The sequence below is a fragment of the Cervus canadensis genome, chromosome 6 (genome assembly GCF_019320065.1).
Source record: "Cervus canadensis isolate Bull #8, Minnesota chromosome 6, ASM1932006v1, whole genome shotgun sequence".
NCBI lineage: Eukaryota > Metazoa > Chordata > Mammalia > Artiodactyla > Cervidae > Cervus > Cervus canadensis.
The window spans coordinates 42,390,049-42,409,766 of NC_057391.1; the positions used below are offsets into that span (position 1 = coordinate 42,390,049).

General features: G+C 41.6%; 1 protein-coding gene across 1 annotated transcript; it reads left to right on the forward strand.

The window, feature by feature from the left end:
• The first annotated feature begins 782 nt into the window (after positions 1-782).
• CIAO2A (cytosolic iron-sulfur assembly component 2A) lies at positions 783-16,760 on the forward strand. The gene is made up of 5 exons (XM_043471710.1): positions 783-1,104; positions 4,706-4,870; positions 12,974-13,023; positions 15,408-15,453; positions 16,296-16,760. The coding sequence occupies exons 1-5, from the start codon at positions 981-983 to the stop codon at positions 16,391-16,393; spliced, it is 483 nt and encodes a 160-aa protein (XP_043327645.1). The 5' UTR covers positions 783-980; the 3' UTR covers positions 16,394-16,760.
• The last annotated feature ends 2,958 nt before the right edge of the window (positions 16,761-19,718 follow it).

The window sequence follows — 19,718 nt, forward strand, 5'->3', positions numbered from 1 at the left end:
GGGAAGGTTCCGTGTCCTATCTGTGTACACTGGGCATCTATAGACCAAGCCTGGCAAATTAAGTATCCAATAAATGTTTGAGATTTGACTGGAGGGATGAATGGGTAAAATTAAAATTAACATCACCGACTTTTTTACTGGCAACCGTTACAGCCACCAACACCAGAGGGCTTAAGAGGTTCTTTTTAGGATGGCGATCTCCAATGTCACTATTGTACACATGAGAAAGCTCTCTCGTTCTAAGTTATCTTGAAGGCGACTGGCAGAAATACCCTGTAATGGGAAGTTGTGCTGGCCCTATGAGTTGTGTTTTCCCTATGAGAAGGGAAAACCAAAAACTAACTCCTTCTCTTGCCACGCCTAACCATCTTTACTAGGTTCCAAACACATCCCATTTCACTGCAACGGAAACTCACTTCCGGCCTGACTAGGAAGTAAGAAAACTTCGACTGGAAGAGGCCCCCTCAAAAAAAAAATAGAAGGGAGTCTCCGTGCAGATGCTCCTCCAATTTTAGAAATCAAGATCTTCTTTCCCCTACCTCTTCAGGATTCATCTTTAGCTTATCCAGGCGCTAAGGCAATTAGCGGCGGGTAAGAGACCGTTACCTCCCACCATCAACCACCCCGCCAACGTCAGAGACTACAGGTTCCATAATGCAGCTCGCCGTCTTCCAAAGAAAACGCCCATGTGTCCCAGCACACAACGCGCCTCACGTGCCTCCAAGAAACTTTTTTTCCTCTTGCCCCGCCGAAACCGAGCAAAGCATACTGGGGCTTGTAGTCCTTGCGCCTCCTTTCCCTAGGTCCTCCGCGACAATCCGTCAGGTCCCGCCTATTATCTGCTCCCCTGGACACTTAGGCTTCTCTAGCAGCAGTAGCAGTGGCCCATGTGAAGACCAGGAAGTTGATAACTCGCGAAGCTCGCTACTGAGAGACGGTGGCTCGGATGGGACAGTCGCCAGGGATGGCGGAACGTAAGGATGGAGCGGGTGTCCGGACTGCTCTCCTGGACGCTGAGCAGATTCCTGTGGCTCTCGGGTCTCTCTGAGCGGGGAGCTGCCCGGCAGCCCCGGATCATGGAAGAGAAAGCGCTAGAAGTTTATGGTAATTAATTTTGTCCAGGGCACCATTTGGTTGTGAACGTGGAGGCGGGGGTAACGAGGGCCTCACCTGAGGGTTTGGAGTGTAAACTCGGGTGTTTTGCTATATATCTCCTCGGCAAGAGTAGGAAGCTTTTTGTCCTGAGTCTTAAATCACGCGGGCATGTGGGTCTTCCTTAAGACGTAGGCTCTTGCTAAATCCCGAGCAAGCCGAGTCTGGGTTATTTCCCTTGTGTGCCCCATGTTCTAGTGGCCATCTCAAGACTTCTGGGCAGAGGCGTTTAACATGCTTGATTAGGAAGCAGAACTGGCCTAATTGCCGCACTTGAGCCTCCTTCCTTCTTATCCCTAACCCTGGACACACACTCCTCTTTCCACCATTGAGGATACTTGCCTGGCCCAAGGTCACAGCCAGTCTCTTCTGCAGAGGCAGTAGGCAAGAGGTCCCAGGAGCCCGGCCGTGAACTTAGAGTTCTTTAAGACACCCACGCGTGGAGTGCGAAAGAATACACATGTACATATAACACACATAGTTTTTATGTGTATATTGAACATAGAATATTCTCAATTCAACCCCTGGAACCATCTTCATTGTACAGATGAGGAAACAGAGGTTTAGGGAGGTTAAACAACTACCCGGAGGCCACTCTGCCCATAAGGAAGCAGCAAAAACCAAAGCTCCTCTGTTTCCTAACTTGGTGCACTTTTCACCACTTCACGATTGCTTTATGACTTGCTTTTTTGCACTTATTAGTATTGTTTTTGAAACTACAAAGACTGGATCTAACTAATGCTTAGAGATTCTTGCTAACCCTAACCCAGGGTAAAAGTCTAACCACAAGAATGCAAATAATGCAGGTAAGGATTATAGACCAGTAGAAGAAGCCAGGGATGTTAAAGAACTTTGGCACTACTCTGGTTTACCTCTTGCTAGGTTAGGACTTAACCCTAGTCAGGTGACCGGTATGAGTGGAATGATTTCCCCAAAGCAGTCAGACAGATTCCTGTCCTGTCGGGTCTCCATCTCCAGCATCTAGGGCAACAGGGCACTGGGGCTACAACTTTGGAAGAGGGAGATTTCTTGTCCTCACGCTTACCTTGAAGGGGGCCTTTATACACAAAAATAGAATTTTTAAAAATTACGTGCAGTACAAGTACCTGTATGAGAGATCCAGGCAGAGAGGAAAGCGTGAGTAATCTCTGACTAGGGGATCTGGAAGGACTTTAAAGAGAAGGGGTCACTTGAATTGGGCCTTGAAGCATTAGGATCTGGGCCTGTAAAGGGTACACGGCTTACTAAGCAGAGGGAAGAAGCAAGATTATAGAGGTAAGAAAATAACTTGTTTAGGGGATGGCAGGCAGGGCTACAGGATAGGGTTTGTGGTTAAAGGTGGAGGTGTGGTCAACATTATTTTACAGAGCAGGTTGGAATTGGATCCTGAAGGTTTAAACATAAATGAAAAATTTAATATCAGTGCAAAGCCAGTAGAAGAATTTTAGTCAAGGGAGTAATATGAGGAGAGCAACATTGCTTTCTTTCTAAAAAAAAATAATCCAGATCACTGGAACAGTAGAGAAGTTGAATAACGGGTGAGATTTAATTTCAGAGTCATTTAACATAGAAACAATATAATACAGCTTGTGTATGTGAGCCTTACAGGGAAAAAGGCCTTGGATGAGGGGGAACTACCTCCTTTTAAGAAAACTTGTTTCCTTGAGCCCCACGTTTCACAAGTCTTGCAAAGTTTCTTTTTCCTGCCTCCATTCTCAAATTCTGTTTCTAATCAAATGATAAGCTCAGGAGTTGCTGGGGAGAAAGTAGAGCTTGATTGATTTGTTTTTCCCAGCAGGATTTCTGATTATAAGAGTGCTGTAAATAGTAGAAGGAAACCTCAGGCCTGAGAGCATCAAGCTTGTCCTTTGTGAACTGCTGCCTTTTTCTACCTCACTATTTCTTATTCTCCTTTTTCATCTTCTTCTACAACCTCAGAGTAAGAAGGAAGCCTTTTCCTCTGCAGTGCCAACCTAGCCTCCCACATCTTTGATCTCATTCATTCCTGTTTATTTTACCAGCCTCCTTCTTAAAATTCAGTGTCCCTTCCTCTATTTGGATTGTAAAAATGTACTTGTTTCCCTTATCCTTGTCACTGTTCTAGCTTTTTTAAAACCCACTGCCTTTTGCCCTTTCCTTCTTCCCTTTCAAAGTCCTGGGATTATGTTTTCAGTTCTTTCTCACGTCCCCTTTTGCGAGCTGGCCTCTACCTTCACCTCTACTGAAAGTGCTTTCTTGCAGGTGACCTCCTGACTAATAAATCAGAGACCTGGTTTAGCTCTCATTAACCTGAAGTTTTCAGCAGCATTTGATGTTAATAACCATCCCCTCTTTCCTTCTTTACTGCTTTTTGCTTTGCTTCCTTCTGATCCCCAAATTAGGTGCTTCCTACAGATCTATCCTTGGGTCTCTTTCCTTTTACGTTTGTGGTTCTCCAACCTGGCTGCACATAAGAATAACCTGAGGGATTTTTTTTTAAGTCTCAGTGGCCAAGTCCTCCTATGAATCAGTTAAATCAGAATCCTGGGGAGGGCTCAGACACCAGATTTTGTTTTGTTTTGTTTGTTTTTGAAGCATTCCTAGTGATTCCCTTGTTTGGCAAAGGTTAAAAACCATGGTTATGCTCACTGTTGTTTGTGAATCCCATGTGTTCAGCAGCCACTCTAGCTTTGGTTCTCTTAAAACTTATGCTACAATTCAGTGTTGCTGGAATGTTCATTGGTTTGCCCCTTAAGCACCTCAAAATGATTACATGTGAGATTTTATCCACTTGTCTTAGTTCCCACCCAAATTTCTTCCTTTTTTTCTCTCTTCCTTTTTTTTTTTTCTCATTCTATCTTGGTTCTTCCAGGCAGTTAGATTTACAATCTGAGTCATCTTCCTTTTCTCTCTTTCCTTGTCTTCTATGTCCAAACAATTGTCGGAGTCTGCCTTTGAAATTACTGCAATGTCTATCTTCTTTCTGTGACTATGGTCATGTCCCTGTTTTAGGCTTGGCTTTTTCATCCGGTATCCCTGGCTCTGCTCTTTAGTGTGAGTCTACCAACTGGTGAATGAGTTACCAGCTGACAGTGTAACGCTGGTTACACTGTAACAGGCCCTTGTTCAGAGCCTCTTGAATAGATAGATATTCTATTGCCTGTAGCTGACTTTAAAAGACCCTTAATGGGCTGGCCTAAACTCTTAACTTCTTCACTTAATGCTGAGTTCCTGGCGAACTGAACTTGTTCGTTTGGAAATGCTCCAAAATGTTACACATTTTTAAAAATAATTCAGATTGCACTTCCATATCCTGAAACTAAATTATTTCTTCCTCTTGAGCTTGTGTAACACTTTTCTATTTGCATATTCTCTCTGCAGAATTAGATCCAAGAAACTGGACATGAGGTACTAATAATCCACGAAAATGATTTTCTCAAAAGGAAGTTTCTGTCAGAAATCTGGGGAGTGGCTGTAGTATTTGCTCAAACAAATAGAAGTAAGCCTGGCAAAATCAATTGTATTTAGAATATCCATGTTTTAACATAAGACCTTGTTTCTGATGATTCTTTAGATTTGATTCGAACCATCCGGGACCCAGAGAAGCCCAATACTTTAGAAGAACTGGAAGTGGTAACGGAAAGTTGTGTGGAGGTTCAAGAGATAAATGAAGATGACTATTTGGTTATTATAAGGTTCACGCCAACAGTACCTCATTGCTCTTTGGCGACTCTTATTGGTAAGGTTTTAGATAAAGATATTTATACGTTGATAGTGAATTTTTCTAGCTGATACTGACCCACAGTAACAATTAGCATCATGGATCATACTTTATGGTTTACAAAATGTTTTCGGTAGTTCTCACAATCAACATATGAGTCAGTATTAGGTTTATTTTACAGATGAGGAACCTGAGGCTGAGGGAGTTTAAGGGCCTTGCTCAGCGTCATATAGCCAGGAAATGATGAAGTTGAGGCTCAACCCTAGGTCTCCTGACTTGAAGTGTGTTTTTTCTTTAGCTACACCATGCTGCTTCTCTACAATTAATGGAGGCTGGGTATGGGCCATCTTCTCTCCTCAGATCTGGAGATTGGAATGGGTCTTGTCAGACGAGCACTGTGCCCTCAGCATCTTCTCCTTTTAGGTGCTCTCTTGGCTTCTGTGTAGCATGGGCGGAGGTCCTGGTGGGAGGGTGTTTTTTCAGGTGCTTTTCTTTTTGAGAGGTTGCATTCCCAATACTTGAATTAGTTAGCAGTGAGATATACAGTCAATATCTTTGAATGTATATTTTGTGAAAAAAAGACGAAGTTTATTTCAAACCAAATCTTGATCAGTGGGGAACCAGTTAAATAATCAGTGATGGTGTTTATCAACAATGAAATACTATGAAGTTATCAAAAAAATGAAGAAACTCTCCATATACTAATATGGAAAGATCTCTATGACATACTGTTAGGAAATAAAAGCAAGTATAACATTCCTACATTTGTGTAAAAAAAAGGTAAAAATATATATTTACATTTGGTTGCATATCATAAAGAAGACATAAAAGAATAGCTGAGATGGGGTGGGCATTAGTGATGGTGAGAACTGGTCAGATAGGGGATAGGGTCGGTGGGAGACTTTATACCTTTTTGTTTTTTTAAGTTTTTGAACACTGAGACTGTATTATCTATTTGAAAATAGACAAATTTATAAAAAGGCTTGGAAAGGTAAATATTTTATTATTGTTCCCACTATTGTTGTGAGTTCTGTCTTTTCTCTTCTCACTTGTTGTACCTGGGATCCCTCAATTAGTGGTTTCCAGCATATGGGCCACATCTTGAGGGACTAGAAGGTCTGTGAATCTGTAGATGCTATTGTGGGTATAAAACTCCAACACTAGAAAAAGCATTGTTGAATGTGTATTTTTTTTGCCATTGGACAATTTCTGAATCAACAGATACCGGTAACAGATTTCAGAAAGTAATATTTATATTGCTTCTTAAATTATGAAACACAATTATAACAAATTTGTTGGTAATAATTTTGAAATTCCACAAGTGCATAAAGAAGAAAATCTCAAAAAGTTAGCATTTGAAAGTGTGCTCCAGGCTAAAATTCCAACTCTGTTAGTTCTTTCACTTTGTGGCTTTGGGCAAGTTACATAACCCTTCTGGGCCTATCTCCTTATCTGTAAAAATAGTGATAATGAGGGTAACTGGAATCTGGTAGACTACAGTCCATAGGGTCGCAAAGAGTCAGAACTGAAGTGACTTAGTGCACGCATGCACACGCTCATGCACACACACACTGAGTTGTAGGGGTTAAGTAATAGAAAGCATGAAATAGATGAGAAATGTTTTTTAGTTCTCCTTAAATATTATTCTTTAGTTATATGGTTATATAGGAACATGGTAATCACATTGATATATCAGTTTTGTAACCATACGGACTACTTCTAGCCTCCACAATTATAAATAAACTATAATGAAAAACTTTACACATAAATATTTTTATTTATCTCTAATTATTGGTTCAGGATAAATTCCTGTAAGTGGAATTATTGGGTCATACGGTCGAAATATTTTTAAGCCTCTGGGTAAACATTAGTAAGTCCTTATTAAATAGTTCATACTAGGAGTTCCCTGGCAGTCCAGGAAGTTAGGACTCTGCGCTCTCACTGAAGATGGCACGCTGCAGAGGGTTTGGAACCGTTTACCTCAGATTGGGACTTGAACCATGTGCCAGGACTCATGGCCAGAACCCACGGTCTTCCAGCTGAGATCACACTCCTGGTTTCAGGACCTAAAAAAAGCTCAGGTTCTTGATGTCTCATTGCAGAAAGAATTCATTAAGAGACAAAGTGATAGGTAAGAAGTGGATTTATTTAGAGAGAAACACACTCAACAGACAGAGTGTGGGCCATTTCAGAAAGCAAGAGCAGCTGTGGTAGAAACACTCCACAGACAACAGTGTGGGCCAATGCAGAGGGTAACTGTGGCCTTGAAATGTGGTGTGGCTAGTTTTTATGGGCTGGGTAATTTCATAGGCTAATGAGTGGGAGGATTACTCCAACTATTTTGGGGAAAGAGTGGAAATTTCTAGGAATTAGGCCACTGCCCACTTTTTGGTCATTTATATGTCAGCCTTGGAGCTGTCATGGCGCCTCTGGGTGTGTATCTTCAGTATACAGGGTCACGGGTCTAGTCGAAGTTGACTTGTCTGCCATCTTGGACCCATTTAATTCTAATTAATAAACTAATTGTGTGCTTGGGCTATGTCATTCTTTCAAAGGTTGTGCTCTGCCCGCTTCCCTCCTGTTTCAGGTTCTGTCCCTAGTCAGGGAACTAAGATCCCACAATCTGGGCTGTGTGGCCAAAAAAAGAAAAGAAAAGAAAATTCATTGTCTTTGACCTAAGAAGTAAGGAACTAGTTTCCTAGGAGAAGGTAGTAGCAGGTACAAAACACATAGGGTAAATTTATAATAATAAATCTTGAAAGAAACTATAGTATCTATTAATAAGGATATGATATAAAATAATCCAATTTCTTAATTTCTATTGAAAATGAATGTAATCAAGGAATTAAAGTATCTGTGTGAGAAGTGTATGAAAAAGCTTGAATGATAAGTTGAATTTTTATTATGATTGCAGTTATTTTAAAATAAATGTATGTGGATAAAGATTGAGAGAGCACATGAAATAAAAGTAACTGTAAAGATGTCAAGATTAGTTTATGGTTGATATTTCAGTTCTGTACACTTCTTGAAAAGAGTTTTGTCACTTTTTTGGCCCTTTTGATATGGGTTTCAGTTGAGACCCTTGGCTTTTTGGAGGGTTGCCTAGTAATGTATCATGGTAACTGTGTTCAAGCAACATGATTGGAAAACTCACAAAGAGAGTCATCTTTCTGTCTGATGCATTAGAAGGCTTTTCCTATGAGCAGGTAATACTGTTGCAAGAAAGAGTGGGTCTTGAGAGGATGGTCACATCCCAGGTCACATCTGAGTCCCTGGGACAGCCACCAAGTATGGGTTCTTAGCTTCATGCAGCAAAGAATTCAAGAGTGAGCAAGCCATTAATAAAGTGAAAGAAGGCTCATTCAAGGAGGAAACACACTCCATGGACAGAGTGTGGGCCACCTCCAGAATGCAAGAGAGGCACCAAGGGTGTAGGGGTAGTCAGTTTTTATAGATGTGGGTAATTTCATAGGCTCGTGAATGGGAGGAGTAGTCCAGCTATTTTGGGGGAACCGTTGAGGATTTCTGTGAATTGGGCCACCACCCACTACTTGACCTTTATGGTTGGCCTTGGAGCTGTCAGAATGCCTGTGGGTGTGTCATATAGCTTGCTGATGGGTTATAATGAGTCAATACTAAAGCTCAAGGTCTGGTGGAAATCAACTTGTCCACCATCTTGTATCTGTTTGGTTCTAATCAGTTTATGTCGCGTCCTCAGGCTAAGTCATTCTTTTAAAGGTTGTGCCTTGCCCTCTTCCTGTCTAGTACTAAACAGAGAAAGACACCTGAGTAAGAGTTCCACTCTGACTACTTAGGTTGTCTCCTACTCAGTTACCCTGGTATGTAATTCCAAAGACAAGGAAGATGCAAAGAGGGTGAGTAGGTATGATCTTGGGTGGCCTCAGTCTGCAGCAGCTTACAGTGGGGCTTCAGTTCCTGGTCAGAGATTGAAGCCAGTGAAAGCACTGAATTCTAGTCACTGAACCAGTGGTCAGTGACAAGGCCCAAAGCTTTGCAGAGAAGAATTCCCACAAAGACAGAAAGTAGTGAAACAAGTGAAGTGTTTATTAGGGAAAAAAGAATACAGTATGTGTGGATAGACACACGGGCAGACTCAGAGTCATGCCCTAGTGGTAGTTTGAATACTTTTATGGGGCATTTCTTCCAGGTTTCCTTTGACCAGTCATCTTGCTTGCCAGGTTCTGAGTCAATATTTGGTATGTCTCAGGGTCCTGTCATTTGTGCATGTACATCTTTTAACCAGGATGGATTCTAGCAAAGAGGCCTTTGAGTAGTTGCATCACTTACTGTGAGGTGATGCCCCCTCTCTTCTGACCTCCAAGGAGCCTTTCTGTCATATGTAGTCAGGGAAGTCTCCTTTAAGAATGAGGAATATGTGGTCTTTTATCTCTTAGCTTCCCTGATAACTCAGTTGGTAAAGAATCCGCCTGCAATGCAGGAGATCCCAGTTCGATTCCTGGGTCGGGAAGATACCCTGAAGAAGGGACAGGCTACCCACTCCGGTATTCTTGGGCTTTCCTTGTGACTCAGTTGGTAAAGAATTGCCTGCAGTGTGGGAGACCTGGGTTCGATCCCTGGGTTGGGAACATCCCCTGGAGAAGGGAAAGGCCACCCACTCCAGTATTCTGGCCTGGAGAATTCCATGGACTATATAGTCCATGGGGTCGCAAAGAGTCATGGACAGGACTGAGTGACTTGACTTTCACTTTCTTATCACTTAACTGGGCAGAGCCCAGCCTCCTCCCCTCCATTGTCCTGCTATTTTTGTCTTGAGAGTTTCAGAACAAACTCCAGCTATTTGCTCCCAGGGCCCATCTGTCTCCTGCCTCAGGTTAGGGCAGAAAAACCACTTGATAATCTTTCACAAGAAGGCAGGAGATGAAGGCCATAGGATTTGGAATCTAAATCTAACTTCTAGCTCCTTCCACTTGTTAGCTATGTGATGTTGAACAAATCACTTATCTTAGTTCCTGACTGTAAAATGAAAATGATAAAACAGTAATAGCTAACATTTATTGGATACTTAATTATGTGTCAACTACTGTTTTAAGCATAAAAATATAGTTACTCCTTATATGTAATAACCTTATACTTAGTGGTGCTATTATAATACTTAATGAAAACAGATAATGAAACTGAAATTCAGAGAGGTTAAGTAACTTGCCTGGTGTCACATAGCTAGTGTATAATGGAGCCAGTTTTGAACCCAGAGTATCTATTTCAGTATTCTCTACTGCCTATCTTGAGAATTCTGATATTCAAGAAAGTGCTTTGTGAATTGTAAAACAGTTAATTGTTTTTGGGTAAAATACCTACCTGAAACCATTCATCTCAGATTGGGACTTGACTGAGACTCCAGCCCAGCCAAAATCCTGCCTGGGACTTGAAGCCACATGGCCAGGACTCTAACCTAACCAAAACCCAGTTTGGAACTAGAACCCAAGTGGCCAGGACTTGAACCCAGCCAAAATCCATGGTCTTCCAATTGAGATCACATACCTGGTTTCAATACCTAATGAAATGCAGGTTCTTGATGTCTCATCACAGAAAGAATTCAATAAGAGACAAAGTTATAGGTAGGAAATGGATTTATTTAGAGAGAAACATACTCCACAAACAGTGTGGGCCATCTCAGAAGGCAAGAGTGGCCTTGGGAGAAACATATGCCACAGACAAGAATGTGTGCTGTTGTGGAGGGTGAGTGTGGCCTTGAATCTGGTGTAGTTAGCTTTTATAGATAGGGTAAGATTGCTGGGAGAAATATCAATAACCTCAGGTAGGCAGATGACACCAGCTTAATGGCAGAAAGCAAAGAGGAACTAAAGAGCCTCTTGATGAAGGTGAAAGAGGAGAGCGAAAAACCTGCCTTAAAATTTAGCATTCAAAAAACTAAGATCATGGCATCCAGTCCCATCACTTCATGGCAAATAGATGAGGAAAAAATGGAAATAGTGACAGACTTTATTTTCTTGGGCTCCAAAATCATTGTGGATAGTGATTGTAGCCGTGAAATTAAAAGACACTTGCTCCCTTGGAAGAAAAGCTTTGACAAACCTAGACAGCATATTAAAAAGCAGAGATATCACTTTGCCAACAAAAGTCCGTATAGTCAAAGCTATGGTTTTTCCAATAGTCATGTGTAGATGTGAGAGCTGGACCATAAGGGAGGCTGAGCACCAAAGAAGTGATGCTTTCGATCTGTGGTGCTAGAGAAGTTGAGGGTCCTTTAACAAGGAGATCAAACCAGTCAACCCTAAAGGAAATCAACCCTGAATATTCATTGGAAGGACTGATGCTGATGCTGAAGCTGAAGCTCCAATACTTTGGCCATGTGACACAAAGAGTTGACTCATTGGAAAAGACCCTCATGCTGGGAAAGATTGAGGGCAGAAGGGAGTGACAGAGGATGAGATGGTTGGATGGCATCACTGACTCAATGGACATGAGTTTGAGCAAACTAAGGGAGATAGTGAAGGACAATGAAGCCTGCATGCTACAGTCCATGGGGTCCCAAAGAGTCAGATATGACTTAGCAATTGGACAACAGCAGCAACAAAAGTTTATGTTGTGTCCTTGGGCTGTATCATTCTTTCAGAGGTTGTGCCCTGCTACCTTCCCTCCTGTTCTAGTTACTAGAACATATGAGGATGCTCAAGTAACAGGGACACAAGGTAGGAGCAGAGTGAGGTGAACCCTCTAGACAAACTTTAAGGCAGATAGATACTCTAAAGGGAGACCCTTCTTAAGGAAATTATATATTTTCTTTAGAGTTCCCTAATATCTGTTATGGAATTACTATGTTGTAGGCTCTAAGGAAGACACAGGCTCATTGTAGCTCATCTAATCTTTTTTCCTTTCCTGGAATTTTTATAATGATTCTGTTAGAAAACCTGATGGTACTTAGAAAATCAAAAACAAATTAATTTAATACCTCCCCAAGATGATTTGGTGTTTTGTTATTGTTTATTTTTAGTTGACCCAAATATTAAGAAAATGTTCTTTATAACAAGCCCTTATATGTTATTTGAGAGAGGAAATAAATTGCTCCAAATAAAAACCTGCAAAGCCAGGAAACTAGAAATTCATTCTGATTCTTATTTTTAGAAAACTCACTACTGAAATACTTTCTCTTCATAAAAAGAGCAGTTTGATTTGTCTTCTCTGTCTAGGGGTTTGCATGTATGCATGCTAAGTCACTTCAGTTGTTTCCAACTCTGCGACCCTATGGACTGTAGCCCTCTTGGCTCCTCTGTCCATGGGATGCTCCAGGCAAGAAAACAGTAGTCGGTTGCCATGCCCTCCTTCAGGGGATCTTCCCGACCTAGGAATCAAACCCCAGTCTCTTACGTCTTCTGCATTGGCAGGTGCATTCTTTACCACTAGTTCCACCAGGGAAACCCATCTAGGGATGTAGATTTAGTTAAAATTGTATTCCTTATTTTGTGGTGGGGAAGAAGTGAAACATTGGCACTGAGGCTCTGTTCCAAGGTGACTTAATTTCTCTTAGAAGACTCAACTAGAAGAAAAAAAATTATTGAAATACAGCTTGGTATTGGGGCAATAAACTGAACTTCAGAGGAGTTTGTTTGGAGCAAACAACTGTATTTGTATCTTGCAGGCATAGAGGATTCTAAATTTGAGAGTGCTTTAAAAAGTGGCTCTTACTTAGTTTTAAGTTTTTGCGTGGCCTGACCTGTTATAAGCATTCCAAAGTTTAATGAATCAGTTGATCTTTGATTGAAGGCGAATTGATGTAGCAGAAAGGATCTGGATTTTGCAGTGGTTTGGGTTCTAATCCCAGCTCGGTCACTATACTAGCTTTTTGATCTTCAGCAAGTTAAATTGTGACCTTGGTTTCATAATTTGTAGAATGGGGTTGATAATAACCTGGCTCAGTGGATTATCATGAGGAATTTTTAAGGTTGTGCTTATATGTTAAAGATGCTAGCTAAAGGCACCAGCCTCAAAGGAGGCCTACAATGGATTGAGTCTAAGCTGTTTTCAGCTACTGTTTTGTATGGAGATGCCTACACATAGCTGCATCCTTTTTCAAAAACCAATAAGAGAAATAATTGATGCATTTTTTTTCCCCCTCCACAGGGCTGTGCTTAAGAGTAAAACTTCAGCAGTGTTTACCGTTTAAACATAAGGTAAGGAATGTATTTTTTGTTGTTGTTTTATAACAGCATTGTTGAGATTTGATGCACATATCATACAACCACTATTTAAAGTGTAGAATTTAATGGTTTTTGGTATATTCACAGAATTGTGCAGCCATCACTACCATTACTTTAGAACATTTTCATTATCCCAGTAAAAACCCCATATCAACTCATATCAATTAGCAGTCACTGCCCATTTTTCCCAAACCTTCTCCCATCCCTCGAAGTGGAATGTTAGTCACTCAGTCGTGTCTGACTCTTTGTGACCCCATGGACTGTAGCTCCCCAGTCTCCTCTGTCCATGGAATTCTCTAAGCAAGAATACTGGAGTGGATTGCCATTCCCTTCTCCAGGGCATCTTTCTGACCCAGGGGTTGAACTCGGGTCTCCTGCATTGCAGATTCTTTACCATCTGAGCTACCTGGGAAGCCTATTCCTAGGCAACCACTAATGTACTTTTGTCTGTATAGATCTGACTATTCTGGATGTTTCATTTAAATGGAATCATACAATTTGTGAGCATCAGGATCTTTTCCAATGAGTCAGTTCTTTGCATCAGGTGACCAAAGTATCAGAGCTTCAGCTTCAGCATCAGTCCTTCCAATGAATATTCAGAACTGTTCCTTTAGGATTGACTGGTTGGATCCCCTTTCATGCCAAGGGACTCTCAAGAGTCTTCTCCAGCACCACAGTTCAAAAGCATCAATTCTTCGGCGCTCAGCTTTCTTTATGGTCCAACTCTCACATCCATACATGACCACTGGAAAGACCATAGCTTTGACTAGACAGACATTTGTCAGTAAAGTAATGTCTGTGCTTTTTAATATGCTGTCTAGGTTTGTCATAACTTTTTTTCCAAGGAGCCGATGTCTTTTTAAGTTCACGGCTGCAGTCACCATCTGCAGTGATTTTGGAGCCCAAGAAAATAAAATCTGTGACTGTTTCCATTGTTTCTTCATCTGTTTGCCATGGAGTGATGGGACTGGATGCCATGATCTTAGTTTTTTGAATGTTGAATTTTCAGGCAGGTTTTTTGCTCTCCTGTTTCACCTTCATCAAGAGGCTCTTTAGTTCCTCTTCACTTTCTGCCATTAGGCTGGTGTCATCTGCTTATCTGAGGTTATTGATATTTCTCCCAGCAATCTTGATTCCGGCTTATGCTTCATCCAGCCTGGCATTTCACAAATTTCCTTAAATTACCAAAGTAAATGAGTATATGGGGTCTCCCAGGTAGCTCAGTTGTAAAGAATGCGCCTGCCAATGCAGGAGATGTGGGTTTGATCCTTGGGTCAGGAAGAACTCCTGGAGAAGGAAATGGCAACCCACTCCAGCCTTCTTGCCTGGGAAGTCCCTTGGACAGAGGGGCCTGGTGGGCTATGACTCTACAGTCTATGGCGTCGTAAAAGTCAAACATAACTTAGTGACTAAACAGCAACAACAACAAATGAATATAGATTGATTTTGTATCACCTCCTTTGTTGTTCACAATAAGACTTACTGTTAATGACATTGATGGGATTTATATGGTGTTTTGTATTTTAAAGAAAACTGATCAAGATGGTCTCTAAGGTCTCTTATAGCCATAATAGGTTATGATTTTTCCCCATCATGAAAAACATTTGTCTCAGTAGTGAGTAAGTATATGAGAATTAGATCAGGTGCTCCAATGTTCCCTGAAGAGTAGACAAATCTTTATCATATAGCATGATTTAGTTACCACAATATTTGCAATAATTTTGTGGGTTTGTCTTAAAAACTCTGGTTCTTGGAGGTTAGCTCATTTGAGCAAGTGAGTGCAGCGGGACCCAGAGGGATAGCTTAACCAGTGGTGTACTTGAAAATAAATTTATCAAGATAATAGTAAATGAGAAAATGATGATACTGAGAACTATATATCATGAACCCATTTTTATAAAATATGCAATAAAAATAAATTTCCAGCCTTGGTGGGTATGTGTGTTGTGAAGAATTACGTGGGTATAGAGAAAAATATGGAAGAAAGTACGCAAGATTAAAGTGACTTTCTTTTGGGGTGGGGCAGGGAGTAAGTTTAGATACCGATTTGGGAGGAAAAGGCAGAGTACAGGGGAGAGATTTTGGAGCAAAACATGTATGAGATCTCATCTGTGTAAAATCGTAGGTTTGTGTTTATAAAAAAATAATGAGAATACCCCCTGTAGACTCTCCCCATGTGACCAAAAAAAAAAAAATCCTTGTAACTTAAGCCTTCATTTTAGCAAAGAGTGTGAAGATGTGTCCCAAGTCTTTGATGTTGGAAACAGGACTGGACTTTCATCCCTAGGCTCTGGAGTTCATTGTATATTCCACCTCACTCATCTAAATGTTTTGCTTTCAATGTATTTTTTTCCTAGTTGGAAATCTACATTTCTGAAGGAACCCACTCAACAGAGGAAGATAGTAAGTAAATTTTGAACCATTATTAGAAAACAGCTTTATATAGTACTTTATCTTGGATATTAGGTTCTTCCACCAGCCAAGCATCTACTGGGTCAATTTGCAAGAGTACAAAATCAGCTACTAGCTTTTCCTTGAGAAGAAAGTAATTTTTTCAGTGGAATGCTGGGTGAACTAGAATTAAGCCCTGTGGATATTGACTGGTTTAGTCCAGGGGCCACACATCTGTAAAGAATGTGCAGCTCTGGCAACCTTGACGTACAGACTCTGAGGAGAGCTTGCCTCTTTTCTTTGGTGGCAGGAGAGCGAGCTGTATGTTTGAAGCTGAATTCAAAGGTCCAGAGAATAAAGCGTTAGGGAATGTCGGGGTAGGGGTTGTCTTTGTGAGTTTGGATTAATGTATTATATTGAATGTTTTTTTTTGGGGGGGGGGGCCATATTCTGCGGCATGTGGGATCTTAGTTCCCCGACCAGGGGTCGAACTACAGCGCCCCCTGCAGTGCAAGCATGGAGTCTTCCTGGGTAAATGTATTAAAATGGGAGTAAAGAACACCCCCCCCCCCTTTTTTTTTGAGAAGCTTTTTCATATAAAGACTCTCTGGCCTACAGAGAGAAACAAGGTGGCAATTACTTAAAAACAGCAGAGATGGAATTCAGGAAAAGCAAAACTGAAATTACAGGAAATTTTTTCTCTTTAAGTCTTCCTTTCAAAACTTACAAATATTTAGCCAACATCTGCATTAAGTTTTCAAGGAGTTGAATTCTATTTTAACAAACTAATAAAAATATTGTCTGTTGCTGTATATGGACAGAGTTATGCTAACTTGTGTGTGTGTGTTTTGTAGTCAACAAGCAGATAAATGACAAAGAGCGAGTGGCGGCTGCCATGGAGAACCCCAGCTTACGGGAAATCGTGGAACAGTGTGTCCTGGAACCTGACTGATAGCTGTTTTAGAGCCACTGAAGTATAATCATTTGATATATTTGTTTAAAGTCTTTGTAAAATGTAAAAAAATTCATGTTTAATACATAGGTGATTTGTACCTCAGAGCATTTTGTTAAATGATGATTTCCAAGCAAGATTTCATTATAAGGTAGTACCTAGTTTGTTCAATGTCTAACATTCTCAGGATTTGTAACCCTTAAATAATCAGACAAAGATATTTTCTAGTTACTGTGTGTAAGATGAGATGCTATTTTTCTGATGCCCATTCTGATGCTTTTCATGTCAAAATATTTACTGTGCCCAAGTGTATTCAATTTAAACCATTACTCTGTAAAATAAATAAAACAGAGATGATTCTTGTACACACATTAGAATGTTTTTATTTAATTGTAAATTTCAGTGTAAACACTCAAAGATACTTCCAAACCTTTATTTTCTGATTATTATGTAGAATCAGAGATAGGAGAGCTAAAGCTTCCCTGGTGGTCTCGTGGTTAAGAATTCCTCTGCCAACACAGGGACACAGGTTCGATCCCTGGTCTGGGAAGATTCCACATGCCATGGACCAACTAAGCCAGTGTTCTGCAACTACTGAAGCCCACACTCTTCGAGCTAGTGCTCCATAACAGGAGAAGCCAGGGCAATGAGAAGCCTGCACCCTGCAGTGAAGAGTAGCCCCTGCTCGCGGCCACTCGAGAAAGCCCATGTGCAGCGATAAAGACCCAGCACAGCCATGAATGAATGAATGAATGAATGAGTCAGTTAATATTTTAAACATTTATTTCAAAAAAAAAAAAGAACCAAAAAGAGCCCTTAAGATCAGGCCTGGGCCCTGCTTTCCTTCAAGAAGAATTCTGGATACATTTATAAATAAGAAACAAATGGGAAGAGGGCCAGAACTGCTGGAGGTTTCAAGCCTGAAGCAAGCTCAAGTTAGCAAAGAGCTGATGCCATTTTTTTTTTAAATAACATTATTTGGCTTTTGTTTTTTAAGACTTTTTTTCTTAATGTGGACATGTTTAAAGTCTTTATTGAATTTGTTGCAGTATTGCTTCTGTGTTATGTTCTGGCTCTTCGGTTACAAAGCATGTGGGACCTTAGCCCGCTGACCAGTGAGCGAACCTGCACCCCCTGTGTTGGAAGCTGCTGCTGTTAAGTCGCTTCAGTCGTGTCTGACTCTGTGCAACCCCATGGACTGCAGCCTCCCAGGCTCCTCCGTCCATGGGATTTTCCAGGCAAGCATACTGGAGTGGGTTACCACTTCCTCCTCCAGAAGATCTTCCCGACCCAGGGATTGAAGCCTTGTCTCCTGCATCAGTGGGCAGAATCTTTACCACTGAGCCTCCAGGGAAGACGTCAAAGGATTAATGGGGGTGGGGGACAAAAATAAAACCAGTTCTGACACAACATCCTTTACAGAAATCCTGTTGAAACAATCTTGGCTTCTGCTGAGGCTCTGCACTGTGGGACGGTCACAGCAGAGCTTTATCCCCACGATGTTGAGATGATTAAAAGTTGCTGCTGTCAGAGAAACCACTGACATTGTGGCATCAGTGCACCAGATTTCTGGAAATTTCACTTGATTCTTGATCTTTTGCTGTGAAAGTTCTCACTGGCTCCTCTCTTTCTTCCAGATCTTTAAAAATCTGTCACCCAGCATACATAAATATTAGTAATATTGCTGATTTTTAGGCATTATTGTAATCACTTCTTTCTAAATTACAAAGCCAGAGACTTCCCTGTTGGTCCAGTGATTAAGACTCTGCACTTCCACTGCAAGGGGTGCAGGTTCAATTCCTGGTCAGGGAACTAGCTCCCACATGCCTCAGGGTACAGTCAAATAAATAAATAAATTACAAATCCACCAGGAAAGGTCCTTAGGACCAACGCTAAGTTTCCAGTTTCATGGTATTCTGGGATCCAAGGCAAGAGCTAATAGTACCTAGTGTATACCCTGTCCCATGTTCTGCCACCGCTTGCATACATGTGCACACAAACATGCTTCTTGACCAGCTGTCAGCTTCTGAAAGAAGTGACAAGCTTCTGAGTGGGCTCTGGGGCTCACGGACCAGAGTCAAATACATATTGATACCCAAGTACTGACCAAGTACTTGATGGTCTGGGAACCCCAGGAAGCCTTATCTAGGGCTTCCAGAGTAGGGCTCTTTCTGTCTTCTTTTAATGAGACCCTGATACATAAAACTGTCATTGTCAGTTTCAGGTGGCTGGGGTTGGTTGAAATCAGAGGTCCTTAGTGTATGCTCTCACCAATTCATGCGCTTACTCAGGGGTGCTCTCATCCGCAGATATTTAGTGAGCACTTTTTAAGTTTCAGGCACTGTCCTAAATGCTAAGGATTCAGAGATGGATCAGCCACTGTCTGTCCTCCTAGAGTTCGTACTATTGACTCCTGCCTTTGATCCCTCTCCCTTGCAGGCAGTGAGTGATGCCAACTGTCTTGTCTAGTGTCTGACCTTGTCCTAGCTAGGTAGGTATGGAGGCTGGTCAACCAGAACCAAAGACAAGATCATCCCCCTAAGGAACTGCCTGACAAGGAAACCACTGATGATACAGCCAGAAGTGAGTCTCTGCTGCAGGCACCCCCCATCCTGCTGCCCTGCTGCACTTCAAAGTGAGCTGTAACTCTCTGCTACTGTCAGAATGTGATCTTTTTTATCTGTGCTATTTTGTGTGACTCACTCCAACTACAGTGTCCGTGATGGGGTCTCTAGTGGTCCCAAGTCCCATGTCTAAGCCCTGGCTGCCAGGGAGGTGAGAGAATGGAGCATATGACCTGTATGAGGAGTCTGGCTATCTCCAGCAAGACTTGCATGGTAGGAATTGCCCAACTACATCAAGAAGATTAATTCAGTCCAATAACTAATGTCCACTTCAGTTCAGTCGCTCAGTCATGTCCAACTCTTTGCGACCCCATGAACTGCACCACACCAGGCCTCCCTATCCATCACCAACTGCTGGAGTCTACCCAAACCCATTCCATTGAGTTGGTGATGCCATCCAACCATCCCATCCTCTGTCGTCCCCTTCTCCTCCTGCCCTCAAACCTTCCCAGCATGAGGGTCTTTGCAAATGAGTCAGCTCTTTGCATCAGGTAGCCAAAGTATTGGAGTTTCAAGTTCAACATCAGTCCTTCCAGTGAACACCCAGGACTAATCTGTTGGCTCTCCTTGCAGTCCAAGAGACTCTCAAGAGTCGTCTCCAACACCACAGTTCAAAAGCATCAATTATTCGGCACTCAGCTTTCTTTATAGTTCAACTCTCACATCCATACATGACCACTGGAAAAACCATAGCCTTGACT

Bases quoted from the DNA above. Each gene is read 5' to 3' on its own strand.
- CIAO2A (XM_043471710.1), top strand. From the start codon at position 981: ATGGAGCGGGTGTCCGGACTGCTCTCCTGGACGCTGAGCAGATTCCTG. The intron at 1,105-4,705 runs GTAATTAATTTT...ATGATTCTTTAG, and splicing joins GAAAGCGCTAGAAGTTTATG to ATTTGATTCGAACCATCCGG. The intron at 15,454-16,295 runs GTAAGTAAATTT...TGTGTTTTGTAG, and splicing joins CCACTCAACAGAGGAAGATA to TCAACAAGCAGATAAATGAC.